Raw genomic sequence first — 24294 nt, 5'->3', positions numbered from 1 at the left:
CAGATTGTCTAGCCCGGCTGATTTGTAGGGGTCCAGATTTTGCAACACTTTCAGAACATCAGCGATCTGGATTTGGGTGAAGGAGAAATTGGGAGGCTTGGGCAAGTTGCTGTGGGGGTTGGAGGATTGTTGAACGGGGTACGGGTAGCCAGGTATAAAGCATGGCCAGCCGTAGAAAAATACTTATTGAATTTCTCAGTTATAGTGGATTTATCGATGGTGACAGTGTTTCCTAGCCTCAATGCAGTGGGCAGCTGGGTGGAGGTGCTCTTATTCTCCATGGACTTTACAGTGTCCCAGAACTTTTTTGAATTTGTGCTACAGGATGAACATTTCTGCTTGAAAAAGTTCGCCTTAGCTTTCCTAACTGCCTATGTATATTGGTTCCTGACTTCCCTGAAAAGTTGCATATCACGGGAGCTATTCGATGCTAATGCAGAACGCCAAAGGATGTTTTTGTGCTGGTCAAGGGCAATCAGGTCTGGAGAGAATCCAGGGCTATATCTGTTCCTGGTTCTACATTTTTTGAATGGGGCATGTTCATTGAAGATGGTGAGGAAATTACTTTTCAAGAATAACCAGGCATCCTCTACTGACTGGATGAGATCAGTATCCTTCCAGGATACTCTGGCCAGGTCGATTAGAAAGGCCTGCTTGCTGAAGTGTTTTAGGGAGCGTTTGACAGTGATGAGGGCTGGTCGTTTGACCGCAGACCCATTACAGATCCAGCCAATGAGGCATTGATCACTGAGATCTTGGTTGAAAACAGCAGAGGTGTATTTGGAGGGCAAGTTCTTCAGGATGGTATCTATGAGGGTGCCCGTGTTTACTGATTTGGGGTTATACCTGGTGAGTTCATTGATCATTTGAGTGAGACTGAGGGCATCAAGTTTAGATTGAAGGATGGCCGGGGTGTTAAGCATTTCCCAGTTTAAGTCACCTAGCAGCACAAGCTCTGAAGATAGATGGGAGGCAATCTATTCCCATGTGGTGTCCAGGGCACAGCTGGGGGCAGAGGGTGGTCTATAGCTTGCGTCAACGGTGAGAGACTTGTTTCTGGAATGGTGGATTTTTAAAAGAAGTCGCTCGAATTGATTGGGTACAGACCTGGATAGTAAGACAGAACTTTGCAGGCTATCTCTGCGGTAGATTGCAACACCACCCCCTTTGGCAGTTCTATCTTATCGAAAAATGTTATAGTTAGGGACGGAAATTTGAGGGTTTTTGGTGGCCTTCATCAGCCAGGATTCAGACACAGCTAGGACATCCAGGTTGATAGAGTGTGCTAAAGCAGTGAATAAAACAAACTTAGGGAGGAGGCTTCTAATGTTAACATGCATGAAACCAAGGCTTTTACGGTTACAGAAGTCAACAAATGAGAGCACCTGGGGAGTAGGAGTGGAGCTAGGCACTGCAGGGCCAGGATTAACCACTACATCACCAGAGGAGGAGTAGGATAAGGGTACAGCTAAAGCCTATCAGAAATGGTTGTCTAGTACGTTCGGAACAGAGAGTAAAAGGAGCAGGTTTCTAGGCGCGATAGAATAGGTTCAAGGCATAATGTACAGACAAAGTTATGGTAGGATGTGAGTACATTGGAAGTAAACCTAGGCATTGAGTGATGATTAGAGAGATATTGTCTCTAGAGATGTTTAAACCAGGTGATGTCACCTCATATGTGGGAGGTGGAACTAAATGGTTGGTTAAGGCATATTGAGCAGGGCTAGAGGCTCTACAGTGAAATAAGACAATAATCACAAGCCAGGACAGTAATGAGTAATGGACAAGGCATATTGATATTAGGGAGAGGCATGCGTAGCCGGGTGATCATAGGGGTCCAGTGAGTGGTTGGGCTGGCTGGAGACACGGCGATTCAGACATCTAGCAGGCCGGGGATAGCAGGAGGGCCTTAGAAGGACGTCTCAACGGAGGAAAGTCTGTTTTAGCCTCTTCGTGGAGTGACGTTGACAGACCAGTTGTGATGGATTAGTGGGGTTCCGAGTAGCAGAGGGGTCCAAGTCCAATTGGCAAAATAGGTTTAGTGGCCCAAGAAATTGGCCGATGGATCTATTCAGCTAACAGGCCAATATGCTCTAGACAGCACGCGGGCTGCGGATAGCAGCTAGCGGGCCGAGGCTAGCATCAGGTCATTCAGGGGACGTCGCGATGTAGGGGCCAATTGAGTATCCCCTCGAGCAGATTACGTCGTAGTCCAGTCGTGAAGGATCGGCGGGGTTCTGTGCCCCGTACCGGCAGTAGAAGGGGTCCGGGTATTGTAGCCCAGGAGTGGCTGATGGGCCTCTTCAGCTAGCCGGGAGAGTGGGCCTAGCATTGGCTAGCTCCAGGCTAATTGGTGCTTGCTTCGGGACAGACGTTAGCCAGGAGTAGTCACTCGGATAGCAGCTAGCTAGCTGCGGTGATCCAGGTGAAAAGGTCCAGAGCTTAGGTAGGAATCCGGGGATATGTAGAGAAAATAGGTCCGGTATGCTCTGGTTTGAGTCGCGTTGTACAAACTGGCGAGAGCTTCCCGAGCTAGAGGTTAGCTGATGACCGCTAGCAGTGGTTAGCTGACTACTGGCTCGCTTCTGTTGGGGGATTCCGGTCCCGAGGTAAATAAAAATACTTTCGAAAAAACAGATCCACACCACATTGGATGAGGTGGGTTGCAGGAGAGTATTTTGAAGTTGAGGTTTAGAAAAATATAAAATAAGATATGCAAAGAAAAATATATAAAAAGATATATACATGGGACACGACAAGATGAAGGACAAAGATGTCTGACTGCTACGCCATCTTGTATACCAACCCTACCTTGTCACATCACAATTGATTGGCTCAAATACATTATGAAGGAAAGAAATTCTTCAAATGTACTTTTAACAAGGCTAACCTGTTAAATGAAATGCATTCCATACCTCATGAAGCTGGTTGATAGAATGCCAAATGTGCGCAAAGATGTCGTCAAGGCAAAGGGTGGCTAATTTATAGAATCTCAAAAATTAAAATATGTTTTGATTTGTTTATCACACCTTCCACAGTTAGGCTCTTCTTACATATAGTAATGTAACCAACAATTTATTTGTCATTCTTTTTTTCCCTCTTCCCTCATTTTTAGTCAATACATGATTCTTATGTGTTATTTCATAGTCTTGATGTCTTCACTATTATTCTATAATGTAATAAATAGTACCAATCAAAGATTTGGTGTGTGGGTGTTACCACAAATGACTATTAATACGCAGAATAATATAAAGACTTCTACGAAGGATTGTGACCCACAACAACGGGCGGTAGTAGGAATTCTACATTTTTGTCAACAGATGCGTACACTCACTCACCCTACCCCTCCCAAACAAACACCTCTGCCCCTCTCTACCCTTCCACACATAGATCGATCTCAGATTGTTGTGTTGGATACAGGGTTAGCACCGTTCCATCATGATAGGAAAAAATACCTAGATATTTTAATTTTAAGTGTATTTCCTACATCTGCGCAAAATTAAAGACTATCGCTATGTCACTCCTGCTCGCAGACACACATGGGCTCTGGTATTTGCAACAATTTTTCTTACTCACTCACTTTATGGACGCTATAGTCTCGTTTTAATGTGATGTCTAGAATTTGAGCGAGGTAGACATAGAAAATACTCTGAAAACTCAATTGCTAAAGACCTTGTTGAAAAATCCAGTATGCGGTTCTTGGTAACGGCTCATGACAAGAGGCAGGGAGTGTGTTGTGTGCCTCCAGTCAAGTTGATTTATAAATTTTCATCGATATTTGATTTAACATTGAGCTTCAACCAATGCATACTATAAATACACCGTTTGTTACACATACCTGTAGACATGGCATTTTATGAGATGCCCGGTACACCAATAGGCATGTACATACATACTGTACAGAGGCATGCAGTATGCAGAGCAGTACACAGACAGCCTGGTAGGTTTAGTACACAGCCAGCCCTGAACCTCATCAGCAGGGTGGTGACCTATGGGAATAATATTTACAGCTACGGTCATTAGTCTCTCACTCAGACTCTGCCAGCTATACCCCCTAATCTCAACAACCCCAACCCAGCACAAACCCCAGCCCTGATGTCTAATTCCCAGGATGCTAGACATTTACTTTACCACAGCATAATAAATGCAAACAGTGGTTATATTGTAGATCTTTCTCATTGATTTTTCTGCCTCTTCCCAATCTCTGTTGCTGCCTATCCCTCTCCCCTTTGTTATTTTGGTGTGTGCAATATTTGCAATATAATTAATATTCTACATTCATAGATGCAGATCTTAAAAGAGAGAGAGGCATGTAGTATATGTTGTTATTTCCCACCTTGCAGCCTGGCTTTAGCTTTGCATTCCCTCTCTCGCTTCCTGTGTTTTGGTCTTTTGTCTGGTGATTTGTGCTCACAGCGCCAGACTAACTCATTACTACAGCAGAGCATACAGCCAGTCAGTCAGCGTGGCTTTGGCATCAGCAGAACAACTATAGCTCATTCAGCTCATTTACTGGGAGAGTGAGAGATAGGAAGAACGAGAGAGATGGGTGCCGCCTCCCTCCTCCTCCGCTTTCTCTTTTTCCTCCTCCCCCTCCTATACACAAGCTCTGCTCCTATACACAAGCTCTGCTCCTATACACAAGCTCTGCTCCTATACACAAGCCCTGCTCCTATACACAAGCTCTGCTCCTATACACAAGCCCTGCTCCTATACACAAGCTCTGCTCCTATACACAAGCTCTGCTCCTATACACAAGCTCTGCTCCTATACACAAGCTCTGCTCCTATACACAAGCTCTGCTCCTATACACAAGCTCTGCTCCTATACACAAGCTCTTCTCCTATACACAAGCTCTGCTCCTATACACAAGCTCTGCTCCTATACACAAGCTCTGCTCCTATACACAAGCTCTGCTCCTATACACAAGCTCTGCTCCTATACACAAGCTCTGCTCCTATACACAAGCTCTGCTCCTATACACAAGCTCTGCTGACTGAGAAAGCTGTTACTTTCTGCCTCATCTCTTGTTCTGTTCCGGATGGCCTGTGTCTCCTGGTCTCTGCCCCAGGCTGAGAGGAGTGGAGCTGAGTTGGCAAGGACACAAACACTTTGGATTGGATAGTATAGGGCCAAAGAAGGGTACTCTAACGCAGTGTTATCTTATCACCAATTCCTTTGTTTCACTGGATTGACAGTAGTTCACTGAAAGGGCATTCAGATTGATGAAACAATATCCAGTGTGATTTGTATTATTGGAAGATCATCTCTAGTATGTCTATGTTTCCTATATTATACTTATCCATCACATGTATCATGTTGGCCCCTTCTGCAGTTTATTACCAAATGAGCTTTTTGTGATTATAGTTATGAGCTATAATGATGCAGCCTGACAGAGATATATGACTAATCTATATACATATAATTTATGTATTGCTCCAGCTGGGAGATACAGAGACAGAAAGGTCCAGGCATGTACATTGTGCAGTAACCACATTTTAAAGAAAAGTGGTTGTAGGCCAGAGAAATCAATCAATAGGTTCCACTTGGATGCTTTTTTAATGACTTGACCTGCAGGGTCATGAGGGGTGGTGCAGTAGGGGCAACGAGAGAGGTACACAAAGACTGAAAAAGGTCAGAGGTCAAAGATCTGTAAGATTTAGGTGTCTCTGCTTTATCCACTGTCCTGGAACTCTAGGCAATTGGAAGTGCGATAGGCATATCACAGTGACTGAGTTGCATTCTAGGAGTGTGGTGTATCCAGTTGGCAGTTATCTCTGCTAACCCTGGGACTGAGAGCGAGAGAGAATGAGTGAGTCAGTCAGTCAGTTGGGCCAAGCCATAAATCTCATTACCATATATTACCTCTTGGCCCTAGTTCCTGACTGGACTGGAGCACATCTCTGCTAATGTATTCTGTTGGATTTTCCATCACCGCAGCACTGTTTTTACCTCTTATTTATCCCTGGCTCATTCAACATCCCTCCTACACGCATTAAAAGCAGTGGTGCCAAATTATTTTGGATTAATTACAACTTTCATCTCCCTCCACCCTGCTACAACATTCATCTCCCACCACCCTGCTACAACATTCATCTCCCACCACCCTGCTACAACATTAATCTCCCACCACCCTGCTACAACATTAATCTCACACCACCCTGCTACAACATTCATCTCACACCACCCTGCTACTACATTCATCTCACACCACCCTGCTACTACATTCATCTCCCACCACCCTGCTACTACATTCATCTCCCACCACCCTGCTACAACATTCATCTCACACCACCCTGCTACTACATTCATCTCCCACCACCCTGCTACTACATTCATCTCCCACCACCCTGCTACTAAATTAATCTCCCAGCCTATATTTTCTTATTTTTTCCCACGTATTGTGTTGCACATTCATTATTATTTTAAAACGTATATCTACTCTACTGGCTTCATCTGTTCCACCTCCCATCTTCTCTCACCTTTGAAAAAAATAATCTGTTCCCACATATCTTCCCTTACCATTACCTTACTTCTCCTTCCTCTTATTCCTCCTATTCTCTCACCTTTCTTTCCTCCCACCATCTCCTCTCTCCTGAGTCCGTTGCTTTCCTCCCACCAACTCCTCTCTCCTGAGTCCGTTGCTTTCCTCCCACCATCTCCTCTCTCCTGAGTCCGTTGCTTTCCTCCCACCATCTCCTCTCTCCTGAGTCCGTTGCTTTCCTCCCACCATCTCCTCTCTCCTGAGTCCGTTGCTTTCCTCCCACCATCTCCTCTCTCCTGAGTCAGTTGCTTTCATCCCACCATCTCCTCTCTCCTGAGTCCGTTGCTTTCCTCCCACCATCTCCTCTCTCCTGAGTCCGTTGCTTTCCTCCCACCATCTCCTCTCTCCTGAGTCCGTTGCTTTCCTCCCACCATCTCCTCTCTCCTGAGTCCGTTGCTTTCATCCCACCATCTCCTCTCTCCTGAGTCCGTTGCTTTCCTCCCACCATCTCCTCTCTCCTGAGTCCGTTGCTTTCCTCCCACCATCTCCTCTCTCCTGAGTCCGTTGCTTTCCTCCCACCATCTCCTCTCTCCTGAGTCCGTTGCTTTCCTCCCACCATCTCCTCTCTCCTGAGTCAGTTGCTTTCATCCCACCATCTCCTCTCTCCTGAGTCCGTTGCTTTCCTCCCACCATCTCCTCTCTCCTGAGTCAGATGCTTTCCTCCCACCATCTCCGCTCTCCTGAGTCCGTTGCTTTCCTCCCACCATCTCCTCTCTCCTGAGTCAGTTGCTTTCCTCCCACCATCTCCTCTCTCCTGACTCAGATGCTTGCCTCCCACCAATCCTCTCTCCTGACTCAGATGCTTTCCTCCCACCATCTCCTCTCTCCTGAGTCAGTTGCTTTCCTCCCACCATCTCCTCTCTCCTGAGTCCGTTGCTTTCCTCCCACCATCTCCTCTCTCCTGAGTCAGTTGCTTTCCTCCCACCAACTCCTCTCTCCTGAGTCAGATGCTTTCCTCCCACCATCTCCTCTCTCCTGAGTCAGATGCTTTCCTCCCACCATCTCCTTCTCTCCTGAGTCCGTTGCTTTCCTCCCACCATCTCCGCTCTCCTGAGTCCGTTGCTTTCCTCCCACCATCTCCTCTCTCCTGAGTCCGTTGCTTTCCTCCCACCATCTCCTCTCTCCTGAGTCGGTTGCTTTCCTCCCACCATCTCCGCTCTCCTGAGTCCGTTGCTTTCCTCCCACCATCTCCTCTCTCCTGAGTCAGTTGCTTTCCTCCCACCGTCTATTCTCTCTTCCGAGTCAGTTGCTTACCTCCCACCGTCTATTCTCTCCTCTCTCCCGAATCAGTTGCTTTCCTCCCACAAACTCTCCTCTCTCCTGAGCGTTGCTTTCATCCCACCATCTCTTCTCTCCTCTCTCCTGAGTCAGTTGCTTGCCTCCCACCATCTCTTCTCTCCTGACTCAGATGCTTTCCTCCCACCATCTCTTCTCTCCTGACTCAGATGCTTTCCTCCCACCATCTCTTCTCTCCTGACTCAGATGCTTTCCTCCCACCGTCTATTCTCTCTTCCGAGTCAGTTGCTTACCTCCCACCGTCTATTCTCTCCTCTCTCCCGAATCAGTTGCTTACCTCCCACCGTCTATTCTCTCTTCCGAGTCAGTTGCTTACCTCCCACCATCTATTCTCTCTTCCGAGTCAGTTGCTTACCTCCCACCATCTATTCTCTCCTCTCTCCCGAATCAGTTGCTTACCTCCCACCGTCTATTCTCTCTTCCGAGTCAGTTGCTTACCTCCCACCGTCTATTCTCTCTTCCGAGTCAGTTGCTTACCTCCCACCATCTATTCTCTCCTCTCTCCCGAATCAGTTGCTTACCTCCCACCGTCTATTCTCTCCTCTCTCCCGAATCAGTTGCTTACCTCCCACCGTCTATTCTCTCTTCCGAGTCAGTTGCTTACCTCCCACCGTCTATTCTCTCTTCCGAGTCAGTTGCTTACCTCCCACCGTCTATTCTCTCTTCCGAGTCAGTTGCTTACCTCCCACCATCTATTCTCTCTTCTGAGTCAGTTGCTTACCTCCCACCGTCTATTCTCTCTTCCGAGTCAGTTGCTTACCTCCCACCGTCTATTCTCTCTTCCGAGTCAGTTGCTTACCTCCCACCGTCTATTCTCTCTCCCGAATCAGTTGCTTACCTCCCACCGTCTATTCTCTCTTCCGAGTCAGTTGCTTACCTCCCACCATCTATTCTCTCCTCTCTCCCGAATCAGTTGCTTACCTCCCACCATCTATTCTCTCCTCTCTCCCGAAACAGTTGCTTACCTCCCACCATCTATTCTCTCCTCTCTTCCGAGTCAGTTGCTTACCTCCCACCGTCTATTCTCTCCTCTCTCCCGAATCAGTTGCTTACCTCCCACCGTCTATTCTCTCTTCCGAGTCAGTTGCTTACCTCCCACCATCTATTCTCTCTTCCGAGTCAGTTGCTTACCTCCCACCATCTATTCTCTCCTCTCTCCCGAATCAGTTGCTTACCTCCCACCATCTATTCTCTCCTCTCTCCCGAATCAGTTGCTTACCTCCCACCATCTATTCTCTCCTCTCTCCCGAATCAGTTGCTTACCTCCCACCGTCTATTCTCTCCTCTCTCCCGAATCAGTTGCTTACCTCCCACCGTCTATTCTCTCTTCCGAGTCAGTTGCTTACCTCCCACCGTCTATTCTCTCTCCCGAATCAGTTGCTTACCTCCCACCGTCTATTCTCTCTTCCGAGTCAGTTGCTTACCTCCCACCATCTATTCTCTCCTCTCTCCCGAATCAGTTGCTTACCTCCCACCATCTATTCTCTCCTCTCTCCCGAAACAGTTGCTTACCTCCCACCATCTATTCTCTCCTCTCTTCCGAGTCAGTTGCTTACCTCCCACCGTCTATTCTCTCCTCTCTCCCGAATCAGTTGCTTACCTCCCACCGTCTATTCTCTCTTCCGAGTCAGTTGCTTACCTCCCACCATCTATTCTCTCTTCCGAGTCAGTTGCTTACCTCCCACCATCTATTCTCTCCTCTCTCCCGAATCAGTTGCTTACCTCCCACCATCTATTCTCTCCTCTCTCCCGAATCAGTTGCTTACCTCCCACCATCTATTCTCTCCTCTCTCCCGAATCAGTTGCTTACCTCCCACCGTCTATTCTCTCCTCTCTTCCGAGTCAGTTGCTTACCTCCCACCATCTATTCTCTCCTCTCTCCCGAATCAGTTGCTTACCTCCCACCGTCTATTCTCTCCTCTCTCCCGAATCAGTTGCTTACCTCCCACCATCTATTCTCTCCTCTCTCCCGAATCAGTTGCTTACCTCCCACCGTCTATTCTCTCTTTCGAGTCAGTTGCTTACCTCCCACCGTCTATTCTCTCTTCCGAGTCAGTTGCTTACCTCCCACCGTCTATTCTCTCTTCCGAGTCAGTTGCTTACCTCCCACCGTCTATTCCCTCTCCCGAGTCAGTTGCTTTCCTCCCACCGTCTATTCTCTCTCCCGAGTCAGTTGCTTACCTCCCACCGTCTATTCTCTCTTCCGAGTCAGTTGCTTACCTCCCACCGTCTATTCTCTCTTCCGAGTCAGTTGCTTACCTCCCACCGTCTATTCTCTCTTCCGAGTCAGTTGCTTACCTCCCACCGTCTATTCTCTCTTCCGAGTCAGTTGCTTACCTCCCACCGTCTATTCTCTCTTCCGAGTCAGTTGCTTTCCTCCCACCGTCTATTCTCTCTTCCGAGTCAGTTGCTTTCCTCCCACCGTCTATTCTCTCTTCCGAGTCAGTTGCTTTCCTCCCACCGTCTATTCTCTCTCCCGAGTCAGTTGCTTACCTCCCACCGTCTATTCTCTCTTCCGAGTCAGTTGCTTTCCTCCCACCGTCTATTCTCTCTTCCGAGTCAGTTGCTTACCTCACACCATCTATTCTCTCCTCTCTCCCGAATCAGTTGCTTTCCTCCCACAAACTCTCCTCTCTCCTGAGTCAGTTGCTTTCCTCCCACAAACTCTCCTCTCTCCTGTGTTTGTTGCTTTCCTCCCGCCATCTCTTCTCTTCTGAGTCCTTTGCTTTCCTCCCACCATCTCTTCTCTCCTGACTCAGATGCTTTCCTCCCACCATCTCTTCTCTCCTGACTCAGATGCTTTCCTTCCACCATCTCTTCTCTCTTCTCTCCTGACTCAGATGCTTTCCTCCCACCATCTCTTCTCTCCTGACTCAGATGCTTTCCTCCCACCGTCTATTCTCTCTCCCGAGTCAGTTGCTTTCCTCCCACAATCTCTTCTCTCCTGACTCAGATGCTTTCCTCCCACAACCTCTTCTCTCCTGACTCAGTTGCTTTCCTACCACCCTCTCTTCTCTCCTGACTCAGATGCTTTCCTCCCACAATCTCTTCTCTCCTGACTCAGATGCTTTCCTCCCACCATCTTTTCTCTCCTGACTCAGATGCTTTCCTCCCACCATCTATTCTCTCTCCCGAGTCAGTTGCTTTCCTCCCACAATCTCTTCTCTCCTGAATCAGATGCTTTCCTCCCACCCTCTCTTCTCTCCTGACTCAGATGTTTTCCTCCCACCATCTCTTCTCTCCTGACTCAGATGCTTTCCTCCCACAATCTCTTCTCTCCTGACTCAGATGCTTTCCTCCCACCATCTCTTCTCTCCTGACTCAGATGCTTTCCTCCCACCGTCTATTCTCTCTCCCGAATCAGTTGCTTACCTCCCACCGTCTATTCTCTCTTCCGAGTCAGTTGCTTACCTCCCACCGTCTATTCTCTCTTCCGAGTCAGTTGCTTACCTCCCACCGTCTATTCTCTCTTCCGAGTCAGTTGCTTACCTCCCACCGTCTATTCTCTCTTCCGAGTCAGTTGCTTACCTCCCACCGTCTATTCTCTCTTCCGAGTCAGTTGCTTACCTCCCACCGTCTATTCTCTCTTCCGACTCAGTTGCTTTACCTCCCACCGTCTATTCTCTCTCCTGACTCAGTTGCTTTTACCTCCCACCGTCTATTCTCTCTTCCTGAGTCAGTTGCTTACCTCCCACCGTCTATTCTCTCTTCCGAGTCAGTTGCTTACCTCCCACCGTCTATTCTCTCTTCCTGAGTCAGTTGCTTACCTCCCACCGTCTATTCTCTCTTCCGAGTCAGTTGCTTACCTCCCACCGTCTATTCTCTCTTCCGAGTCAGTTGCTTACCTCCCACCATCTATTCTCTCTTCCTGACTCAGTTGCTTACCTCCCACCGTCTATTCTCTCTCCGAGTCAGTTGCTTACCTCCCACCATCTATTCTCTCTTCCGAGTCAGTTGCTTACCTCCCACCGTCTATTCTCTCTTCCGACTCAGTTGCTTTACCTCCCACCGTCTATTCTCTCTTCCGAGTCAGTTGCTTACCTCCCACCGTCTATTCTCTCTCCCGAGTCAGTTGCTTACCTCCCACCGTCTATTCTCTCTCCCGAGTCAGTTGCTTACCTCCCACCGTCTATTCTCTCTCCCGAATCAGTTGCTTACCTCCCACCATCTATTCTCTCTCCCGAATCAGTTGCTTACCTCCCACCATCTATTCTCTCTTCCGAGTCAGTTGCTTACCTCCCACCGTCTATTCTCTCTTCCGAGTCAGTTGCTTTCCTCCCACCGTCTATTCTCTCTTCCGAGTCAGTTGCTTACCTCCCACCGTCTATTCTCTCTTCCGAATCAGTTGCTTACCTCCCACCATCTATTCTCTCCTCTCTCCCGAAACAGTTGCTTACCTCCCACCATCTATTCTCTCCTCTCTTCCGAGTCAGTTGCTTACCTCCCACCGTCTATTCTCTCCTCTCTCCCGAATCAGTTGCTTACCTCCCACCGTCTATTCTCTCTTCCGAGTCAGTTGCTTACCTCCCACCATCTATTCTCTCTTCCTCAGTCAGTTGCTTACTTCTCCCACCATGCTTTCTTCCCACCATGACTATTCTCTCCTCTCTCCCGAATCAGTTGCTTACCTCCCACCATCTATTCTCTCCTCTCTCCCGAATCAGTTGCTTACCTCCCACCATCTATTCTCTCCTCTCTCCGAATCAGTTGCTTACCTCCCTGACTCAGATGCTTTATTCTCTCTCTCTCTCTCCGAGTCAGATGCTTACCTCCCACCATCTATTCTCTCCTCTCTCCCGAATCAGTTGCTTACCTCCCACCGATCTTTCTTCTCTCCTCTCTCCCGAATCAGTTGCTTACCTCCCACCATCTATTCTCTCCTCTCTCCGAATCAGTTGCTTACCTCCCACCATCTATTCTCTCTTCTGAGTCAGTTGCTTACCTCCCACCGTCTATTCTCTCTTCCGAGTCAGTTGCTTACCTCCCACCGTCTATTCTCTCTTCCGAGTCAGTTGCTTACCTCCCACCGTCTATTCCCTCTCCCGACTCAGTTGCTTTCCTCCCACCATCTATTCTCTCTCCCGACTCAGTTGCTTACCTCCCACCGTCTATTCTCTCTTCCGAGTCAGTTGCTTACCTCCCACCATCTATTCTCTCTTCCGACTCAGTTGCTTACCTCCCACCGTCTATTCTCTCTTCCGACTCAGTTGCTTACCTCCCACCGTCTATTCTCTCTTCCGAGTCAGTTGCTTACCTCCCACCGTCTATTCTCTCTTCCGAGTCAGTTGCTTTCCTCCCACCGTCTATTCTCTCTTCCGAGTCAGTTGCTTTCCTCCCACCGTCTATTTCTCTTCCGAGTCAGTTGCTTTCCTCCCACCGTCTATTCTCTCTCCCGACTCAGTTGCTTACCTCCCACCGTCTATTCTCTCTTCCGAGTCAGTTGCTTTCCTCCCACCGTCTATTCTCTCTTCCGAATCAGTTGCTTACCTCCCACCATCTATTCTCTCCTCTCTCCCGAATCAGTTGCTTTCCTCCCACAAACTCTCCTCTCTCCTGAGTCAGTTGCTTTCCTCCCACAAACTCTCCTCTCTCCTGTGTTTGTTGCTTTCCTCCCGCCATCTCTTCTCTTCTGAGTCCTTTGCTTTCCTCCCACCATCTCTTCTCTCCTGACTCAGATGCTTTCCTCCCACCATCTCTTCTCTCCTGACTCAGATGCTTTCCTTCCACCATCTCTTCTCTCTTCTCTCCTGACTCAGATGCTTTCCTCCCACCATCTCTTCTCTCCTGACTCAGATGCTTTCCTCCCACCATCTATTCTCTCTTCCGAGTCAGTTGCTTACCTCCCACCATCTATTCTCTCCTCTCTCCCGAATCAGTTGCTTACCTCCCACCATCTATTCTCTCCTCTCTCCCGAATCAGTTGCTTACCTCCCACCATCTATTCTCTCCTCTCTCCCGAATCAGTTGCTTACCTCCCACCGTCTATTCTCTCCTCTCTTCCGACTCAGTTGCTTTACCTCCCACCATCTATTCTCTCCTCTCTCCCGAATCAGTTGCTTACCTCCCACCGTCTATTCTCTCCTCTCTCCTGAATCAGTTGCTTACCTCCCACCATCTATTCTCTCTCTCTCCCGAATCAGTTGCTTACCTCCCACCGTCTATTCTCTCTTCCTGAGTCAGTTGCTTACCTCCCACCGTCTATTCTCTCTTCCGAGTCAGTTGCTTACCTCCCACCGTCTATTTCTCTTCCTGAGTCAGTTGCTTTACCTCCCACCGTCTATTCTCTCCGAGTCAGTTGCTTTCCTCCCACCGTCTATTCTCTCTCTCAGAGTCCCAGTTGACTCAGATTACCTCCCACCGTCTATTCTCTCTTCCTGAGTCAGATGCTTTTACCTCCCACCGTCTATTCTCTTCTTCCTGACTCAGTTGCTTACCTCCCACCGTCTATTCTCTCTTCCGAGTCAGTTGCTTACCTCCCACCGTCTATTCTCTCTTCCGAGTCAGTTGCTTACCTCCCACCGTCTATTCTCTCTTCCGAGTCAGTTGCTTTCCTCCCACCGTCTATTCTCTCTTCCGACTCAGTTGCTTTCCTCCCACCGTCTATTCTCTCTTCTCGAGTCAGTTGCTTTCCTCCCACCGTCTATTCTCTCTCCCGAGTCAGTTGCTTACCTCCCACCGTCTATTCTCTCTTCCGAGTCAGTTGCTTTCCTCCCACCGTCTATTCTCTCTTCCGAGTCAGATGCTTACCTCACACCATCTATTCTCTCCTCTCTCCCGAATCAGTTGCTTTCCTCCCACAAACTCTCCTCTCTCCTGAGTCAGTTGCTTTCCTCCCACAAACTCTCCTCTCTCCTGTGTTTGTTGCTTTCCTCCCGCCATCTCTTCTCTTCTGAGTCCTTTGCTTTCCTCCCACCATCTCTTCTCTCCTGACTCAGATGCTTTCCTCCCACCATCTCTTCTCTCCTGACTCAGATGCTTTCCTTCCACCATCTCTTCTCTCTTCTCTCCTGACTCAGATGCTTTCCTCCCACCATCTCTTCTCTCCTGACTCAGATGCTTTCCTCCCACCGTCTATTCTCTCTCCCGAGTCAGTTGCTTTCCTCCCACAATCTCTTCTCTCCTGACTCAGATGCTTTCCTCCCACAATCTCTTCTCTCCTGACTCAGTTGCTTTCCTACCACCCTCTCTTCTCTCCTGACTCAGATGCTTTCCTCCCACAATCTCTTCTCTCCTGACTCAGATGCTTTCCTCCCACCATCTTTTCTCTCCTGACTCAGATGCTTTCCTCCCACCATCTATTCTCTCTCTCCCGAGTCAGTTGCTTTCCTCCCACAATCTCTTCTCTCCTGACTCAGATGCTTTCCTCCCACCCTCTCTTCTCTCCTGACTCAGATGTTTTCCTCCCACCATCTCTTCTCTCCTGACTCAGATGCTTTCCTCCCACAATCTCTTCTCTCCTGACTCAGATGCTTTCCTCCCACCATCTCTTCTCTCCTGACTCAGATGCTTTCCTCCCACCGTCTATTCTCTCTCCTGAATCAGTTGCTTTACCTCCCACCGTCTATTCTCTCTTCCGAGTCAGTTGCTTACCTCCCACCGTCTATTCTCACTTCCTCAGTCAGTTGCTTACCTCCCACCGTCTATTCTCTCTTCCGAGTCAGTTGCTTACCTCCCACCCTATTCTCTCTTCCGACTCAGATGCTTTCCTCCCACCATCTCTCTCTCTTCCTGACTCAGATGCTTACCTCCCACCATCTATTCTCTCTTCCGACTCAGATGCTTTACCTCCCACCGTCTATTCTCTCTTCCGAGTCAGTTGCTTACCTCCCACCGTCTATTCTCTCTTCCTGAGTCAGATGCTTTACTTCCCACCATCTTCTCTCTTCCTGACTCAGTTGCTTACTTCCCACCGTCTATTCTCTCTTCCTGACTCAGATGCTTACCTCCCACCGTCTATTCTCTCTTCCTGACTCAGATGCTTACCTCCCACCAGATCTATTCTCTCTTCCTGAGTCAGATGCTTTACCTCCCACCGTCTATTCTCTCTCCTGAGTCAGATGCTTACCTCCCACCATCTCTTTCTCTCTCCCTGAGTCAGTTGCTTACCTCCAGATGCTTTCTTCCCACCGTCTCTTCTCTCTCTCCTGACTCAGATGCTTACCTCCCACCATCTATTCTCTCTCTCCGAATCAGTTGCTTTCCTCCCACCATCTATTCTCTCTCTCCCGAGTCAGTTGCTTACCTCCCACCGTCTATTCTCTCTTCCTGACTCAGTTGCTTTCCTCCCACCATCTATTCTCTCTTCCGACTCAGATGCTTACCTCCCACCGTCTATTCTCTCTTCCTGACTCAGATGCTTACCTCCCACCATCTATTCTCTCTTCCTGACTCAGATGCTTTCCTCCCACCATCTATTTCTCTCCCGAGTCAGTTGCTTTACCTCCCACCATCTATTCTCTCTCCCGAATCAGTTGCTTACCTCCCACCATCTATTCTCTCTCCCGAATCAGTTGCTTACCTCCCACCGTCTATTCTCTGCTCTCTCCCGAATTAGTTGCTTTCCTCCCACAAACTCTCCTCTCTCTTGTGTCTGTTGCTTTCCTCCCGCCATCTCTTCTCTTCTGAGTCCTTTGCTTTCCTCCCACCATCTCTTCTCTCCTGACTCAGATGCTTTCCTCCCACCATCTCTTCTCTCCTGACTCAGATGCTTTCCTCCCACCATCTCTTCTCTCCTGACTCAGATGCTTTCCTCCCACCATCTCTTCTCTCTTCTCTCCTGACTCAGATGCTTTCCTCCCACCATCTCTTCTCTTCTGACTCAGATGCTTTAATCCCACCATCTCTTCTCTCCTGACTCAGATGCTTTCCTCCCACCATCTCTTCTCTCCTGACTCAGATGCTTTGCTCCCACCATCTCTTCTCTCCTGACTCAGATGCTTTCCTCCCACCATCTCTTCTCTCCTGACTCAGATGCTTTCCTCCCACCATCTCTTCTCTCCTGACTCAGATGCTTTCCTCCCACCCTCTCTTCTCTCCTGACTCAGATGCTTGCCTCCTACCATCGCTTCTCTCCTGACTCAGATGCTGTCCTCCCACCATCTCTTCTCTCTTCTCTCCTGACTCAGATGCTTTCATCCCACCATCTCTTCTCTCCTGACTCAGATGCTTTCCTCCCACCGTCTATTCTCTCCTCTCTCCCGAATCAGTTGCTTTCATCCCACCATCGCTTCTCTCCTGACTCAGATGCTTTCCTCCCACCATCTCTTCTCTCTTCTCTCCTGACTCAGATGCTTTCATCCCACCATCTCTTCTCTCCTGACTCAGATGCTTTCCTCCCACCATCTCTTCTCTCCTGACTCAGATGCTTTCCTCCCACCATCTCTTCTCTCTTCTCTCCTGACTCAGATGCTTTCCTCCCACCCTCTCTTCTCTCCTGACTCAGATGCTTGCCTCCTACCATCGCTTCTCTCCTGACTCAGATGCTTTCCTCCCACCATCTCTTCTCTCTTCTCTCCTGACTCAGATGCTTTCCTACCACCCTCTCTTCTCTCCTGACTCAGATGCTTTCCTCCCACCCTCTCTTCTCTCCTGACTCAGATGCTTTCCTCCCACCATCTCTTCTCTCCTGACTCAGATGCTTTCCTCCCACCATCTCTTCTCTCCTGACTCAGATGCTTTCCTCCCACCCTCTCTTCTCTCCTGACTCAGATGCTTTCCTCCCACCCTCTCTTCTCTCCTGACTCAGATGCTTTCCTCCCACCATCTCTTCTCTCCTGACTCAGATGCTTGCCTCCTACCATCGCTTCTCTCCTGACTCAGATGCTTTCCTCCCACCATCTCTTCTCTCTTCTCTCCTGACTCAGATGCTTTCCTCCCACCATCTCTTCTCTCTTCTCTCCTGACTCAGATGCTTTCCTCCCACCCTCTCTTCTCTCCTGACTCAGATGCTTTCTTCCCACCATCTCTTCTCTCCTGCCTCAGATGCTTTATTCCCACCATCTCCTCTCTCCTGACTCAGATGCTTTATTCCCACCATCTCCTCTCTCCTGCCTCAGATGCTTTCTTCCCACCATCTCCTCTCTCCTGACTCAGATGCTTTCCTCCCACCATCTCTTCTCTCCTGACTCAGATGCTTTCCTCCCACCATCTCTTCTCTCCTGACTCAGATGCTTTCCTCCCACCATCTCTTCTCTCCTGACTCAGATGCTTTCCTCCCACCATCTCCTCTCTCCTGCCTCAGATGCTTTCTTCCCACCATCTCCTCTCTCCTGACTCAGATGCTTTCTTCCCACCATCTCCTCTCTCCTGACTCAGATGCTTTCTTCCCACCATCTCCTCTCTCCTGACTCAGATGCTTTCTTCCCACCATCTCCTCTCTCCTGACTGAGATGCTTTCTTCCCACCATCTATTCTCTCCTCTCTCCTGATCAGATGCTTTCTTCCCACCATCTATTCTCTCCTCTCTCCTGACTGAGATTCTTTCTTCCCACCATCTATTCTCTCCTCTCTCCTGATCAGATGCTTTCCTCCCACCATCTCTTCTCTCCTCTCTCCTGACTCAGATGCTTTCCTCCCACCATCTATTCTCTCCTCTCTCCTGACTCAGATGCTTTCTTCCCACCATCTCTCTCCTGACTCAGTTGCTTGCCTCCTACCATCTCTTCTCTCCTCTCTCCTGAGTCAGATGCTTGCCTCCCACCATCTCCTCTCTCCTGAGTCAGATGCTTGCCTCCCACCATCTCTTCTCTCCCCTCTCCTGAGTCAGTTGCTTGCCTCCTACCATCTCTTCTCTCCCCTCTCCTGAGTCAGATGCTTGCCTCCTACCATCTCTTCTCTCCTCTCTCCTGAGTCAGTTGCTTGCCTCCCACCATCTCTTCTCTCCCCTCTCCTGAGTCAGATGCTTGCCTCCCACCATCTCTTCTCTCCCCTCTCCTGAGTCAGATGCTTGCCTCCTACCATCTCTTCTCTCCTGAGTCAGTTGCATGCCTCCCACCATCTCTTCTCTCCCCTCTCCTGAATCAGTTGCTTGCCTCCCACCATCTCTTCTCTCCTCTCTCCTGAGTCAGATGCTTGCCTCCTACCATCTCTTCTCTCCCCTCTCCTGTATGAATAAAGTATTATTATTTTCCATAGGCCCACCTTCGCTCGATGGACGTGAAGATCCTGCAGCAGCTGCTGGCGGTGCACGAGGGGATCGAGGCATGTAAGTGGCTCCTGGAGGAGCGCGGCACCCTGACCAGCCGCTGCAGTAGTCTGACCAGCAGCCAGTACAGCCTGGGAGAGGGCCCTGGAGGAGACACCTGGAGGGGCAGCTGGAGCAGCCTGCAGGACCCCCTCAACGACAAGCTGGATAACATCTCTATAGGCAGTTATCTGGACACCCTTGCTGATGACATGGATGAGTACGGCCCTTCTAGTTCTGAGTCTGTGCTGTGTTCTACTCCACTGGGGACTGTGACGCCCACTCGGACCGGGGCAGGGACAGGGGCTAGGGCAGTGCCTGGGGCAGGGGCTGGGAGAGGTGCTGGGAGGGTTTCTGGAGCTGGAGAAGGGTCAGTGGCTATGGCAGGGGTTGGGGCTGGAGCTGGGGTAGGACAAGGCACAGGGGGCAAGGTAGTTGTTGATCCTGGCTCTCCCCAAGTCAAGCCAGACGTCCCAAATAAGGACTCTTCCATTTGGATTAAGGCCACAGAGGTAGTGAAAGGAACCACCATCACCAAGGATACCAAGGACCACGGCCAAACCCAGCAGCCGAGTAAGAGCATTGGCGCCCTGGATAAAGCAGTCAGGCAAGCACGAGGACCTACTGATTCAGCCCGGGTCTGCCTGGCTGAAAAGCTGGGGAAAAGCCAGAGCCCCAAACTCAAACCCTATAAGAATGGCAAGATAGACGTAGATGCCTGCAAGATGAACGGCAAGATGCACCTGGGGTATGATGCCCACTGGCGATGGGTGCAGTCGCAGGACGATGTGACATTTCTATGAGGTGAATATATTACACCACTTCCCTCTAAAAAATGCTGGGTTAAAATCAACCCAATTTGGGTTATTTGGTTACGAAGTGCTGGGTAAATGTTGGACAGGACACACGCTGGGTTATTTTGACCCAGCCAGTTAGGTTGTGTGAATAACCTAGCATGTTGGGTTGTGATTACCCAAACATGTGTTCATTTAACCATCAATTAGGTTATATTCATTTTCATGCTGGGTTGAACAGCTCTTTTAATATGTAACCCATAGGTTATTTTCAGGAGGCGTGACTCATTAGGTGTGTGGGTTTCAGATAGTTATTTTTTGCCACCAGTGAAAATAAATGTAATTATTGTTCATAATCTTAAATACAGAGCTAATTTCAATTTTCATTAAAGAAAATACACATTTCATAGTCTAATGTATTATTAATAACATAACTTTGTACGTATTGTTACATAGTGGTAAGTATACCAACATTGGGTTTTGCATAGGCTTTTAAGGAACTCTTAGACTTTTGTAAGCTTCATTAAATCTACTAAAGTGTCAGTGTACAACCTTAACCTTCTGATATCAGAACAGATAAACCGGAATGATGTTTACTCTCACGGGTGGCCAAAAATAACAAATGAAACCATGGCCCTACCTACTGTAGTCGCGCTTCCAGTCTTCTGACCTGACCGCTGGGTCTCAATAACCCAGCAACAACAACTCAACCTTGCTCTTTTTAAAGAAAACAACCCAACTAAGTGAACCAATGCCTGCAACCTAGCAGTTGCAGTCATCTAAACAACCCAGCATTTTTTTCGTAAAGACACTTTTCCCCCTCCCATGTAACGACCCTACCAGTCAAATATTAAGAGAGAGGTTGATTGCACATATTATACAAACGTCTACCATTTCCATGGTATAAGATATCAGGTGTGAAGGAGAACACAGCATCATTACATTATGTTCTATTCACTCTAAATGTGGCTGCACTAACTTTCTAAAACATTGATGTCAGTATTATATTGGGGATGAAACAGTGTTGATATTTTTCTGAATCAAGTTTGTTTTTGACATGTTTCTCCTCCTTTCCTCTATGCATTGTAACATACAGTACCAGAGAAAATGAACCATTTTCCAACAGAAAAAAAATATATTTGTTACAATCACTCGCATCTATAGAACTTAGTTTGCCCTCACAACCCCATGTCAAAATGATTGTAACACACTATAGATAGCGGAACCGTTCTCATACATACTGTAGGTGTGTGTACCATCATAGTATGCTAAGAGCATATAGAATGTTCCTACTGTTTGCACACGTGTGCTATTGTCGATGTCCTACTACCTACAGTACTTAACCAGTCAATGCAATTTGTATAATCAGTGAATCGCAATACAATACATCTGTGCATCGGGTACTTCTGTGGGTGGTTGTCGTAGAAAAATGTCTCTATGCCTGAGTGTTATTATTGTCTCTTTCTTAACTGTACACTTTGTGTTTCATTTGGACAGCAGTTGATGTGATTGGTGTCATCCTAAACTATTATGCCTGTATCTCCAGTCCCAAGATGACTGCACTGTTGTTCTGATAATCCTGATCGTTTAAATGACTGATTCTGTCCTCTGCTGTCCGTGTCTTAATGAGTCCAACCATCTCTGATCTTTCACTCAGTGTTGAGTGGTGTGAACTTGTTACTTATTTGGGTGGGTGAAAATTGCATGTCATATGCTGAATGCTTTATTGGTGAAAATTATCATGAAAAATGTGTGAAAAACTTGATACAATCATGGGAGAAGAAAAGCAATACTCCCTCTGAGCCTTTGTATCCAGTTATAAACAACCCACTCTCACACAGAATTGCCACCACTGAAAACTAATAATGCCTGGACATTCCAAGGCAAGGGTTGCCAGGATGACAGAGAGGGTGAGAGAGAGGGAGAGAGAGGGAGAGAGAGGGAGAGAGAGAGGGAGAGAGAGAGGGAGAGAGAGAGAGGAGGAGAGAGAGAGAGAGAGAGGGTGAGAGAGGGGAGGGGAGAGAGAGGGAGGGAGAGAGGGGGAGAGAGAGAGAGAGAGAGTGAGGGTGGGGGAGAGAGAGAGAGAGAGTGAGGGAGAGAGTGAGGGAGAGAGTGAGGGTGAGGGAGAGAGAGAGAGGGAGAGAGAGAGGGTGAGAGAGAGGGAGAGAGAGAGGGTGAGAGAGAGGGAGAGAGAGAGGGTGAGAGAGAGGGAGAGGGAGAGAGAGCATGTGTGTAAGTACATGTGTGTGTGAGTGGCTTGCTGTGCACAGGTACTTTGTCAGATACTAAGTCCCAAGGGGCTATTCTTCACTATAACCTCCACCATTTGTCTTATTAACTCTGGGAGAACAATGCACTGCATGCCATTATATAAGGCATATGTATTGCGAATGTTATCAGATGTGATATGCATAGCGTTCATTACATTACCCAGAGCAACTTACAGGAGCAGTTGGGGTTGAGTGCCTTGCTTAAGGGCACATCAACAGATTTTTCACCTAGTTGGCCCTTAACCACTAGGATACCTGCCGCCACATTCAACCACATTAGTGTAACACATCAGATGATGATGGACTGTTTTCAGTTGAATTACGTTAGGATTTCCCTTAGTGATGTTTTGGATTATGTATACTCACGCCTTACGACCTTGTTACAAGCTGACTGTCTTAGTTCTGTTGTTTTAGGGTGTCTGTCTCTGTGTGATGTCTTTGCCTGTATGTCTTCAGTTCTGTACCACTCAGCACTCCTATCAGAGCAGCATTTTAATATGTTTCAGATGAGTTCTCACTTCCAGACCTAAGCTACATTACAACCCTCCACCCACCCCTCTACAACCCTCCACCCACCCCTCCCTGTCTCCGCACACCCTCTCCTCCTCCCCTTTCAAACTGCACTGTGGCTTTTTCTCTTTCTTCTCCACCTCCTTTTGTCATCCTGTTTTCCATCAGCACAATGACTTGCTGGAAACATACATTCAGTGCCAATGTGTACGTTTAGTGCACGTCTACTCACGGGCCATGGTACAATAAGGATGGCAATGGGGAAACAATGACCGTAACCCAGTTCCTGGGGATGGAGAGGGGGATCTGTGCCAGAACTGGTGTCCAGCTGTATGCTTGCCCACTTACAGTCCCATCCACACTGCATCACTTAAATATGTCCCTATCCCCTTTTATCTCTCTTTCTCTCTCTCTTTCACTCTCACTCTCTCATTTCAATTCAATTTAAGGGATTTATTGGCAAGGGAAACATATGTTAACATTGCCAAAGCAAGTGAAGTAGATAATCAACTAAATTTAAATAAACAATAAACATGTACAGTCACAAAAGTTTCAAAATAATAAATACATGGCCTCCCGAGTAGCACAGTGGTCTAACACACTGCACCACAGTTGCTAGCTGTGACACTAGAGATCCTGGTTTGAGTCCAGACTCTGTCTCAGCCGGCCGCGACTGGGAGACCCATGGGGTTGCTCACAATTGGCCTAGCGTCGTCCGGGTTAGGGGAGGGTTTGGCCGGCAGGGATGTCCTTGTCGCCAGGTGTATGTTGTGTCCTCCGACACATTGGTGTGGCTGGCTTCCGGGTTAAGCAGGCATTGTGTCAAGAAGCAGTGTGGCTTGGTTGGGTTGTGTTTCGGAGGATGCACGGCTCTCGACGTTTGTCTCTCTCGAGTCCGTACGGGAGTTGCAGCGATGAGACAAGACTGTAACTACCAATTGGATACCACATAATTGGGGAAAAAAAGGGCAATTTTCTTTTTTAAATATAAAAAAGAATAAAAGAATAATGACATTACAAATGTCATATTATAAGCAAATAGTTCAAGTACCAAAGGGAAAATAAATAAACATAAATATGGGTTGTATTTACAATGGTATATGTTCTTCACTAGTTGCCCTTGTGGCAACAGGTCACAAATCCTGCTGCTGTGATGGTACGCTGTGGTATTTCACCCATCTGTGTAATCTTAGGGAAATATGTGTCTCTGATATGGTCATACATTTGGCAGGATGTTAGGAAGTGCAGCTCAGTTTCCACCTCATTTTGTGGGCAGTGAGCACATAGCCTGTCTTCTCTTGAGCCTGCCTTCTACTGCCTTTCTCAATAGCAAGGCTATGCTCACTGAGTCTGTACATAGTCAAAGCTTTCCTTAAGTTTGGGTCAGTCATAGTGGTCAGGGATTCTGCCACTGTGTACTCGCTGTTTAGAGCCAAATAGCATTCTAGATTGCTCTGTTTTTTAATAAATTCTTTCCACTGTGTCAAGTAATTATCTTTTTGTTTTCTCATGATTTGGTTGAGTCTAATTGTGTTGCTGTCTTGGGGCTCTGTTTGTGTTTGTGAACAGTCCCAGGACCAACTTGTCTCTCTCTCTCTCTCTCTCTGTCTCTCTCTCTCTATGGTAAAAATAGAATGTGCATGCCAGTAGGTAAAGTAGAAGACCGTCCGTAGCTAGATGATGGGTGTTCCGTGATGT

The 24294-nt window shown here is 48.0% G+C and overlaps 1 protein-coding gene across 1 annotated transcript in view; it reads left to right on the top strand.

The window, feature by feature from the left end:
- Positions 1 to 21422, top strand: part of LOC135513157 (leucine rich adaptor protein 1-like) — a 45258-nt gene extending 23836 nt beyond the window's left edge. Inside the window, exon 2 of the mRNA XM_064935915.1 lies at positions 18974 to 21422. Coding sequence (XP_064791987.1) covers positions 18974 to 19825 — 852 coding nt within the window. The 3' untranslated portion in view covers positions 19826 to 21422. The remainder of the gene's footprint in view (positions 1 to 18973) is intronic.
- Positions 21423 to 24294: the final 2872 nt, after the last annotated feature.

Source organism: Oncorhynchus masou, chromosome 24, assembly GCF_036934945.1.
Source record: "Oncorhynchus masou masou isolate Uvic2021 chromosome 24, UVic_Omas_1.1, whole genome shotgun sequence".
Lineage (NCBI taxonomy): Eukaryota > Metazoa > Chordata > Actinopteri > Salmoniformes > Salmonidae > Oncorhynchus > Oncorhynchus masou.
This window is presented reverse-complemented; position numbering and strand designations above follow the sequence as displayed.